The following is a 12,090-nucleotide window of genomic DNA, read 5'->3' on the forward strand; positions in this document are numbered from 1 at the left end:
ACATGAGAGATATCTACACAGTTGGACAGAAAATCTTCAGGCACTTTGAAGGATGTATAGTAAGGGTGAAAAAATGCAGCCTACAGGCCAGGTACAGCCAGCATCCTCGCCATTCCCATAGCCCCAAAGATAGATGGTGCAAAAAAGATGATCCCTTTTTTCCCCCTACGTAAGTTTACAGATGTCATTTCATCCAAACTAGATAATTTCTGGTTTTACATAGCATGCAGCAATGTATTTTTAATTTTTTAATTATATATTAAATGACTTTACATACTGAGTGGTATTTAGAAGATGTCTGGTTACTGAGATCACTTTTATTTTACTGAGCTCTCAACCCTAGCTAAGTGTTACTTATGCTATTGTAGGGGAGTGCTGATTTATTATTGTTGCAATTCTTTATAATTTCAATGCATTGTAAGCACCTTCTTGGTCTTTTGATTTTGACAAACAAATAAATAAATATGGTGGGTTTCATAGGAACCTGCAATTCATGGGCAAATGTCTCATTTATGGGAATTTATTTCTCTCCTGCATGTTTTGCAGTGCTGGTCTCAATTGTCTCATAGTTTCTCCTGTCCTATATGAGATTAAACAGATTAAAAACACAAAACATTATCAATTCTGTATCAATCTGGAACCCTATGGCTTTATTTAATGATTACTAAAGAAGTTGCCACTAAGCTAATAAGCAACATACTTTCAAAGAGTATCACCAAATTCTAAGATGAATGAGAATTTTTAAAAATAAGTAATCAGTACTGAGTATTGTAAATATTTACATTCTTGGAGAATATTTCTTTATTTATTACAGTAGAAGGTATGTGTGCCCTAAACCAACAGCCACTCCTTTATGATTTGTTTTTATAGTTTCTTATGTTAACCACATTTTTGGCCTACCACGCAAACATGGCAGATTTTATCAAACAGATCAAGTCTCTCCCACTTGTTCAATACGCAGACCTTTCATAATTCTCAGCAATGGTTATATTAGGCTGGGGAATTGTAGGAATTAAAACCCACATATTAGAGGTATACACAGGCTGGGAAGAACTACAATAGGCTCTAATATAATGCTTGAGAACAACAAGTGGGATAAGATATCACACTAAGCCAGAATGTAGTTTGTTGTTTTGGGTTTATTACTGTACAAATGTAATTACAAATTATGGGTTAGGTTTAATGTATTAGACTTGTTGAACAAACCATCTTACTGTAAAATATGAACCAATTAATGCTACATATTACAAGTGCGGGAAACCTAAGTTACTGTATTTATTTTGTCTGAGCAGTTAATCTCATCAAATAACCTTATAAATTCTTCTACTTTTTCCTTTCTGCTTCAATATGTCCTTCTAGCACATTTTTTGTCCTCATGAATATTTATGTAGAAATAGAATAAGTCACCAGTGGCCTTCCCTGGATTTACATGTTTGACAGAATTACTGCCATTTCACTACTAATAGCATTTAAGAAAATTAATCAATTCATCTTAAAACATAATAATGAGACTAATCAAAGTGTTGAGCAAAAACATTATGTTACTGTTTTCTATACTTTTCCCTAAATTTAATATAACAGAATTGGCATAGAAGAATTTTTTAAAGGAAAGGAGAATTCTAGAGAAATTATCACATAAAGATTATAGAAGTCTTGCATTTAAGTTAATCATAAGTTAGCCACCTTTCACTACACAATAATCTGTACGTCTTTTTGTATATCTGGCAAAACAAAGGATGGAACTCTTCCCTTGACTTTTTCAGTAGGGATGGGCTATTCCTGCCAGGGAAAGGTCCCATCAGTGGTGGGTTGATGCCAGTTGGTTCGCCCATGTTGGAAGCAAAAATTTGCCACCACTCACCAAACCCTTAACAATGGCTGGCTGGTCAGGCTCTCAAACTGGTCCTCTGGTTGCTGAACCCAGAAAGTGGCTGGCAAAGAATCCATGTTTCTGCGCATGTGCAGAGGGTTATTTCTGTGTTATGATGCATGTGCAAGCAAAAATGCATACTTCTGACGCAATGCAAACTGGTAGGGAAGATAAGTAGAACCTACTCTTGGACCCCATCCCTGAGAAAGTGATATAATTTCCAATTTCTTGAAGAGAACTGGAGGAATGACCACCAAACTACTCTACCCACAGATTTGATGGAAAGTCCAAAAAACTATTTACAGCAAAATATACCAGCAAACAAATTAAAATCAAGCATCTATCCGAATTAAAATATGTTTCTTGTTAGTTCAGATTTTCTATTGTAATTGGATATTAAGGAGGATATAAACATGGCCTCATACACAGCAATAGTTACAATCACATATTTCCCTAAAATATCCTTCCATTCTATTTTACCAGCTACTTTATGAAGAGTAACTAAATTGAGAAACCCAACAATCTGCTGCAATAGGCGATACCTACCCCCAGATAAACTGCCCAAAAGGTACCAAGTATTCTTAATTACTTGAACTTCAACATGAAAGTTGAAGTGCAGATTAAGCTTGACCCACTTTGACATTGAAAGCCTTTGAAGAAGACAAACCAACCACTCTTATGAGTATTTATGCTCATTTTTCTACTCCATGAGGAAATTAAAATGTACAATGCACCTGGCAAGCTGTTTCTCTGTCTATATCAGCAAACAAAGCATAGGATCAGACTTCCTTTGTGCTGCTGCAACTTTTACAAGTCTCTCTGGCTTCCATTCTCTGACACTGAAGCCTTTTGATTCTGTGCTTAAATAAGCTCTTTGATCCAAAAGACTTCTGACAGAATCCTGCTTTGATTAGAACAAACATATGCTGCTTTGTGTTCTGCAAATAAACAAATAAAAATGAATCCAGCCCATTGCCTCTTTTGATACAAAAAACTCAACTGCTGCAATGAAACAAGTTATTATATTCTTATTACTGAATGCTACTGGCCAATCCTTCTCTTCTAAGTTCAAGGTAACACATGTAAAGTTTTCACCCTTGTTTTATTTTATTTCTGTAGCAATCTTCTGTGATCAACTCAGAAATAGGCTACAGGGAGTAAATATATGATGGCTGACTTGCTCATTCATTCATTCATTCATTCATTCATTCATTCATTCATTCATTCATTCATTCATTCATTCAAATATTTATATGGTGGTCTTACCTTTCTCCCAAGACCATGAATAGTTAGTCAGTTAAACTATAAAATAAAATCCAAAAATTCAAATAAAAATAACCACAATGATGTTAATATAATGCTTTTAAAACCCTTACAATTTACAACAACACGGCTGGATTTATCTAACATTCTGGTCCACTGCCTGGGGAAATAGACACCTTTTTAGAGCTTTCCAGAACATGGAATTAGGGCCATCTGAATCTCAAGGTAGAATTATATTCTACAGGGAAGCATTGGGACAGAGGAAGTACTATATATCTCCATGGCAGTAATGGGCAGCCAAAAGTTTTACTGCCACACTGTGGGTGTGGCTTATTTTATGGTGTGGCTTGATGGTCATGTGACTGGGTAGGAGTGGCTTGCCGGCCATGTGACCAGGTAGGAGTGACTTGAATGATCATCATTGTTCAAGTGAACTGTTAAGTCCTCGACTTACAACCTCACCAGTGCCGCTCTTTCCTCTTTCCTGGCTTCAGGAGGTGGCCGCATGAGGCTGGAGGGGAGCTGGGCAGGAAAGAGGGAAGCTTGTCTGAGGAAGGACGAAAGAGATAAAAAGCGAGGCACGTGCAGCAGCAGGGGTGGGTGGGGCGGAAGGGAGCCGAGCTGAGCCTGGTAATCCAGAAAGTGACTGCCACCGGTCAGCTGGAGCTGCACACACAACTTCATTTCCGCCAGTGGAACTGCGTTCCACCCCGTGCTTCCTTCTGCCCACCACGGCTCCATGGTCTCTATCAGAGAGATAGAAACATACACACATACACACACACACACACAAAATACCACTAGTGGATTATTTCTTCAAGTAAACACAAGCAGGATAATTAATTTCATTTCAGCAGAACAGACAAGCACCGAGAGGGTGGAGAGTACAGAAGGTACAGAAAGCAGAGTGAACTGAGTGACGCCCAGACTTAAAAAGTTTAAGTTTCAATTTCAATTCTCTGCACAGACTCTGCACAGACTCAGAAGTTTTTAAGCGGTCATTGGCTGACTTAGTTGCTATGCCTATTGATTGGCTTGTTAACATGGCTCTCCCAGTTTATGAATATCTTAACTGTCTCACTCCGTGACACTGCTTCAAAGATGCAATCTGTCCAACCTGTCTGAATAAGCAGAAACAATTGAAGACAGCTCATACTGAAATAACCTGGCCCTATGTCAGGTTATTTATATAAATCTCCATGTATCCATGTGTTGTGGGCAGGGACTCACAGATACTTTATCTTGCCAGAACTAAGCTACAGCCAATTGTTTCCCATTCTTCCCACCAGACATTGGCAATGGGTTTTGGCAAGTTCATAGGGCAAAGACTTACAAGTACTATCAGTATACTGATAATATTTCACCAAATCATCTCATGTGGCACTTCACATCACATCCATGACTACTTCAGTTTCAACCACAACAACACACAAGCACACAACAGATACAAACTTAAAGTAAACCGCTCCAAACTTGACTGCAGGAAATACGACTTTAGTAACCAAGTAGTTGATGCATGGAATTCACTACCGGATTCTGTAGTATCATCCTCTAACCCCCAAAATTTTACCCTTAGACTATCCACTGTTGACCTCTCCCAATGCCTAAGAAGTCAGTAAGGAGTGTGCACAAGTGCACCAGTGTGCCTTTCATCCCCTGTCCTAATGTTTATTTCTTACTAATGTCATATATATAAACATTGTTATATCTTTGTATACTACCAGTACATAATTGACAAAACAAACAAACAAACAAAATAAAATAAATAACCAATTTCTGGGAAAATGAAAAGTGGGAGAAAGGAATTCATTTTGTTTGGCATAAAATGTGACAGAGAGGAACTTTGACGGACTCTGACAAGAGTCTGTTACTATACCCTACAATAATACCATAACATTCCTGGAAAAGTTGTGCCTGACCTCGTCCACATCAAAAGGACTGACAACTGCCAAATCAGCACTGAACAGTTCACATAAGGAAGCTGCCATGTAGCAGGATGATGATCCATTATCAAGGTTCATTTAATCCCTACAGTCTGACATTAGGAACAGTGTCCCATGCCTGGTTATCTTTGGAGTAGCATCCCTGAAACCCACCAGAATATCTCAGATGAAATTGCCAGTTTATTGCCCTGGAGCCACACCTGATGCCACACACAGATAGTCATATTTCTGAGAACATCTCCCCTTCGCATGCACAATAGGGTTGTAATGCATTCGAAATTGGTCCTCTTATATATTAAATCATGAATAACACCAACCATGTATTGAGCAGCCAGAAAACAGAGTCATTGAGATTCTGGTGACCACCATTAGAGCAAAAAGAAGAAGGTGAAAAGTCAGTATTGGCTCTAAACACTGAAACCGTCCCTCTTCAGAATGGCCCCCGGCCCTTTTTCCATCTCTGGATTAGAATCTTCATGTTCCATAAACAAATGCTACAATTTCCTTTTAGACTCAATTCATACTGCCAGTTTTTCAGTTTAAACTTTGGCCAGTTTGAAAGCGAGACATCTGCAGAATCATCACTTTAATTCTTTGCTTCACAACCTTTATATTTGCTCCCAAAGATTTGGGCTAATGCCATAATAGGTTCCTTTTGGCAGAAGGCCAAGCTGTTTAATTAAGGTGTGCCTTTTGTGTGTTTCAGTGAGAAGATCTGACTATTTTATTTTTAATTGCTGAGATGCTTTTATTGTTTTCAGCCAATTTCAAAGATGGCTATAAAAACTGCTTTATCCCAGGTGAGGCTACAGTATTAGTTAATCTAGTCTTAATTCATTCTGAATAAATCAAGCTATTTTTTCTTTTTAATTAGAGATGTAAAGGATTCATCTTAGAACCAGAGTAGAGTAGAGTAGAGTGGAATTGAATTCTTTATTGGCTAAATGAGATTGGACACACAAGGAATTTGTCTTTAGTACATATGCTCTCAGTGTACATAAAAGAAAAATATGTTCATCAAGAATCATAAGGTACAACACTTAATAATTGTCATAGGGTACAAATAAGCAATCAGAAAACAATCAATATTAATATTTTTAAGTATAAAAAGCCTACACACAAATATACAAATTTACCAAAGAACTTACTTTTGTTATGCACTAAAAATAAAGCTGTGCAACACATTGCATCAGTGTAAAGTCCAAAGCACCTTATTATTTTAATGTACAATCCCACTACATTTATACCATGGGTAACCTCAAGCAGGAAGATGGGGAAAATAAATAGAGAATAATTGCAAATATTTACTCTTCTGAAAATAAATTAGATGTAGATGAAAAACATTAAGGACATGTGAGGGAAAAAAGCATGCCTATCCCTTCTACACAACCATAATCTTCATCCTCCTCCAAACACTCAGAATTATCTTAGAAAAAAATTTGTTGCCATTTTGATAAAAAGCTACTTCATTTCAGCTCCTTAAAATGACACCTTATAAAGTGGTAGCAACACACTTGACTTCAACGGGAAGTGAGAAAAAGCTGAGTATCTGTGAAGCAGAATGAGCTTATTCTCACTAGTTGAAAACTATCCACCAGGACAGCTCAAGCATTTTTGCTGAACAAATGTCTTTACTGCTTTAGTGCTGGAATTAAACTGCAGGCAATATTTGTAGAAAGATCTACATCACATATGCCCCATATGGAAGAATCCTACCAGATGATTGTGTCACTATATACTGAAGCTAAACATTCATCTTGTCTCTTATCTCATTACTATATTGTCTTGATCTCATCACTATAGTGTTCTTCATTTTCTATCCTAACTTTCCACTAAAATTTCTGATTCACTTTTGCTATGATAGAATGAAGACATGTGCTTCTACTCAAAGAAAATTAGATTTTTGACATATATGGAACATGAGGGACATTTCTTTATTGAGAGATCTCTTTCAGTATGAAATTCCTCTTTAAAATGCTAGTATACAATATTTCCACTACAATCTGCTCTTCAAATTTAGTTGTTCAAAGGTTTATATTTTGAAACCAGAGACAAGATATCTTTCTGTTGGATTTTTTTTAAATGTCTGCATCCAAACGATGGAAGGTACTCTCTTCAAGCATTTGCCTGAATTTGCAAGGTTCACAATAACATAGATGATGAGACAATGTAACACTGACCACACTCATGCTTTTCCTGATATATTCACATTGAGCAAAAATGTCTAAAGGAAAATTTCAATCTGTTATTTGAATAGGAGTATAGCTTTCTGCATAAATTGGAAGGCAGGATCACAGGAAAATCTCATACTCAAATGTGAACATAGCTTCTATTTAGATCTTCCAGCTGACTGCACGGAGATCTGCAATAATAGGTGGATAAGTATAGGGACATTGGTGGTGCCAGTTCCACGCTTTACCCAATTTGTCATCACATATGTTTTAAGGGAGATTTGTGTAGACTAGGTTTAGCACAAAATTGGGTCAACAAAAATGCCAAGTATCATAGGTCACCTACTGCTGAATCAGGATCTTCACTAGATTGATGTGTCCACATGTTGCTGCTGCATGCAGAGGAGTCCACAATTCATTGTCCTTTGCATTGACATTGGCTCCATGGCTCAGAAGGAGTGTAACTATTTCTTCATAGTTGTCTATGCAGCACTGTTGAGAAATCAAACCAGTAATGTTAAGCTTTAATTTGTACAGATGATTTCTGCCCCCTGAAGCAATGGAGTGACTTTCACTTTATTGCCACCTGACAGAGCATTGATGCCTTGATAACATACAAATGATTGAAAGAGATATGTCAAGATGATGAAAACAAGCTTTGTGTTCGCAATGGGGAAACTCAAGTTGCAATATAAGATGTAATCACCTAATCTTGTAATTGCAGTTATTCTTCCATCCCATGATGCAAACCTAAATAGAAAGATTACCAAGAGTTTTTGGCTAAGTCATTTTCTTTTCCTAGTATCTAATTGTAGATACTGAAACATACTTCATAAAAAAAGTTCCAAGCACAGGCTCAGAATTCTGTGTCAGTGGAACGTATGTACTGTATTATTTTTCACAGGCAATATTCAACAGCCACTTGCCAACAGATCCATTAAAAAAAATTTTTTTTATTTCACTAATACAGACATTATCTTTTTATAATCCAGTATTCCTGAGAAATTGTGAAATCAAAAGCAGAAAAATCAATCTGGCACATAAAAATGGAAATGTGCACCACAGGCAACAATATTCTGCAATGCTCTCTCCAAAACTACAAAAAAGTTTTAATTTATAAGAGCTTCAAGAATCAATGGTCTTCTTTTATATAGATAATACGAATGGTACAATCACTATAACCATCTTACTCAAGATTTTGTCTCACAGTAGTGTGAAATGTATTACCTGAGGGATAAGCAATTTAAATGAAAATTCAGTGAGCTCTTAAAGAAGTCCATAGCACTGTGATTTTTTTTGTATATTGTACATGGCTCTGGAGCATCTTCTGCTTTAGTCTTTCTAGATTTCCTATCTGATCAATTCTGGGTGGTAAAGAAGGAGCCCTCTTTTTATTTATCTTCATAACAAGCTTTCAAGTTGTACCCATGAATGCATGTGTCATTCGTTTAGATGCTTCATACTTTCTAATACAATGCATAGCAACTGAGATAGCTCAGCAATTTTCTTAGGAATTCCTGAGGAATTTTCATTTAAACATACAAGTGATTTATGATACCTTTGATAAATTTAATGTCAAATGCTAGGAGCAAAAAAGAAACCAAATCTGATCTTTTAAAATCGAATACTCTTCTTCCATTTCCATAGGTGAGATAAAGCAGAGTTTTTCAAACTGTGTCCTATGGAATCCAAGCAACTGTTGATGAAGGCTCCATGAGAAACTAAGACAAAAGGGAATAAAACTCATTCAAAATCATCCGCTTTTCTATCACTCGAGATTTGCCTCTTGATCAAAAGTTCTAAGAATTTTGATTTTTTTTAAAAAAAACAGACAACTTCCATGGCTGAAAAATTCGAAGGTCCTGGTATAAAGCAACATCTCAGATTAACATTATTCAGCAATACTTATATTTATCATTTTTTTAAAAATCTATGAATGAATTCAGATTATATAAATCTCAAGGCATTCCAAAGAACTGAAATAATAATTCCAAGCTCTTTCCCCAAAAGTCCAATAGCCCACAGATTTCAGAATAGACAAGCGGAGGGATGGAAAAAGAGACAGAATTCAATCTGCCTAAATGATCTGCCTTCTAATGTGCAATATTTTATATGATTACATTTATTAATTTATTTTATTACTATATTTCAAAATCATCCTCTGCTTTGGATGATATGCTAATTGAAGCAAGAAAGAATGAAGCAATAGGAAAAAGAATAAAAAAGCAAATAGTTGAATAAGCTATGTTGCCAATATGAGTACATTCTGAAACATGTATTAAGCAATGTCTTCATTAGATTGATGTGCAAATTCTTGAGCTCTCTTAAAATTTTGGTAAGTAAAACATTAAAACAAAAGCATGGGGATTGGAGAAAGGAAATTAAGGAGATGACTTAATACTGAACTCATAAAATCAAGATGGAACACGGAAGGAGACTGGGGACTGGCGTACTGATAATTTTGGCTTTTATTCAAGGCTTCACTTAGTATTGGGAGGATGTGAAAACAATGGCAGAGTCTTGCTTTTAAAAATATAAAATCCAAGAATTATTCTCACCCATTTTCATCCTTACGCAAAATACAGAGTGCTTGATTACAATTGATCTATTATGTTTACTTTTTACTTTGCAAGATCTGTAACATGCATGCTGGCTTCCAAGGATCTGTTGCTGCTTATCTTTTAACTCATTTTTATCTGCAGAGGGGAAACTTCTTCCATCTAAATTAAAAAATGCAATACTGTCTAGAGCAGTGACAGTAAACCCTTTTTTCTTGGGTGCTGAAAGAGCATGCGTGAGTGCCTACACCCATAATTTAATGCCTGCAGGGAGCAAAAACAGCTTCCCCACCCCCCGGAAGCCCTCTGGAGGCCGGAAATGGCCTGTTTTCCAACTTCTGGTAGGCCCAGTAGGTTCGTGTTTCACCCTCCCCAGGCTCCAAAGGATCCCCTAGAGCCAGGCGAGGGTAAAAATACCCCCCCATCCCCCTGGAAGCTCTCTGAAAACCAAAAATGCCCTCCCAGAGCCTCTGCGCAAGCCAAAAATCAGCTGGCTGGCACACACATGCACATTGGAATTGAGCTAGGACAAAGGCTTACGTGCCAGCAGATATGGCTCAGTGTGCCACCTGTGGCACCTGTGCCATAGGTTCACCATCACTGGTCTAGAATGACTAGAGCTTTTTATCTGAATAAATGCAAGTATGGTAGATTCAGGAATTTAGAATTGAAGGAAGATAATTAATTTCTACCATTACCACCCAGGTCATTTTCCTAACTTTAATCTGGCATCAAAATCAATTAACAGAATTGGAAATAAAAATGCAATTTCTGTTCCAGACAGGTTTTGCCCAACATAAAACATGCTACCAGCTTTCCCAATGGGTAGGAAGGAAAATATGATTTGATTTCTTTAAGATAGCAACTACTTTCGTGTGCTGCAGTCAACTATTTCTTACATCCCTAGACCCCTACACTAGCAGCACAGAAAACCTGATATACAACTATTTTTTCCCTTTCTCCCTGAATGATGTCACACTTCTGCTTTCCAAAATGCTTACTTGATGCAGTGCAGTTAATCCATCTTCATTGCACAGATCCGGACTGAAGTCGTTGTTCAATAAATAACAAACTGAAAGAGACAAGGCAAAGATTTATCCTCAGGAAGGTTTATTATACTTTACACTTAGATGGAACAAACAATTGGCCCCAAAGGGAACCACTATGTCTAAAATGCACAATGAAATAAGCTGAATGTGCTTTATATTATTGAATACAGTAGAACAAGCACCATTTTAAATCCAAAAACCCACTCAACATTTTAAAAAACTCTTTCTACTGTTCAGACAATCCCAGATGCATTCTTATAGCATACTATTGCTCTAGCATTTAATTAACATCAGAACTTTTGAGAAATGAATCCTATTCAGCAATCACAATTATCAGAGTTTCATTGCTTCCAATCAAGAACTAATAATGTGATGTCCTTCCAGGTTACTAAACTTCATTTTTGATGAGTTTAAACCAACATGGTCAAGATGATGCAGAATTGCACTTCAACAATATTTGAAAGGTTGTCCAAGTATATATATTTTTAATAGGACCTTAATTATGCTTCTTAGTCGCTAAGGATGGATCCATCCTAAAGATGGATGAATTAGATAGTTAGAAATCCACAGAAAAATGAGAAACTTGGAAGCAAATATTTTAATTGCTCATCTACGTCAGGAAGCAATGTAAAGATGCAGGGCACTGATTCTTCACCATCAGATATCACATTGAAAGAATTCAAAGAAACTAGAAGCAGAATAATGAAACAGTTTTATTTTTAACAGGAAAATTGCAATGGACAATGGGAAGCTATACATATAAATGTACATATAAAACAAACAAGAGGGTGAATTTATGTACTTCAGTAGAATATTTGTTAAAGAGATGAAAATGTGCAAATCCGAGGTGGGTTTCAGCAGGTTCTGACCAGTTCTGGAGGACAGTAGTGGAAATTTTGAGTATTTCGGAAAACTGGTTGCGGAAATTTTTATTAGTTCAGAGAACCAGTAAATACCACTTCCGCCTGGCCTCATCTCCATCTATTCGCTACTTCCCAAGTCACAGCTGATTGGGAGGAAATGAGGATTTTGCAGTAACCTTCCCCCAAAATGGGGAGGGAATGGAGACTTTACGGTATCCTTCCCCTGCCATGCCCACCAACCCACGCCATGTCCACAAAAGCGGTAGAAAAATGTTTTGAAACTTAGAAAGATAGTGCATAATATACAGTTTGTTCCAAAAGATGAATGCTTGTCAAGACAAACAAAAATGCCTTTGTACAAGGGAATACTTCT

At 36.8% G+C, this 12,090-nt stretch overlaps 1 protein-coding gene across 1 annotated transcript in view; it reads right to left on the minus strand.

The window, feature by feature from the left end:
• PPP1R16B (protein phosphatase 1 regulatory subunit 16B) overlaps window positions 1-12,090 on the minus strand; it is a 138,130-nt gene that overhangs the window by 26,448 nt on the left and 99,592 nt on the right. Inside the window, exons 3-4 of the mRNA XM_070744782.1 lie at window positions 10,807-10,877; window positions 7,594-7,739 (exon numbers count right to left, since the gene is read on the minus strand). Coding sequence (XP_070600883.1) covers window positions 7,594-7,739; window positions 10,807-10,877 — 217 coding nt within the window. The remainder of the gene's footprint in view (window positions 1-7,593; window positions 7,740-10,806; window positions 10,878-12,090) is intronic.

This window comes from Erythrolamprus reginae, chromosome 3 (genome assembly GCF_031021105.1).
Source record: "Erythrolamprus reginae isolate rEryReg1 chromosome 3, rEryReg1.hap1, whole genome shotgun sequence".
NCBI lineage: Eukaryota > Metazoa > Chordata > Lepidosauria > Squamata > Dipsadidae > Erythrolamprus > Erythrolamprus reginae.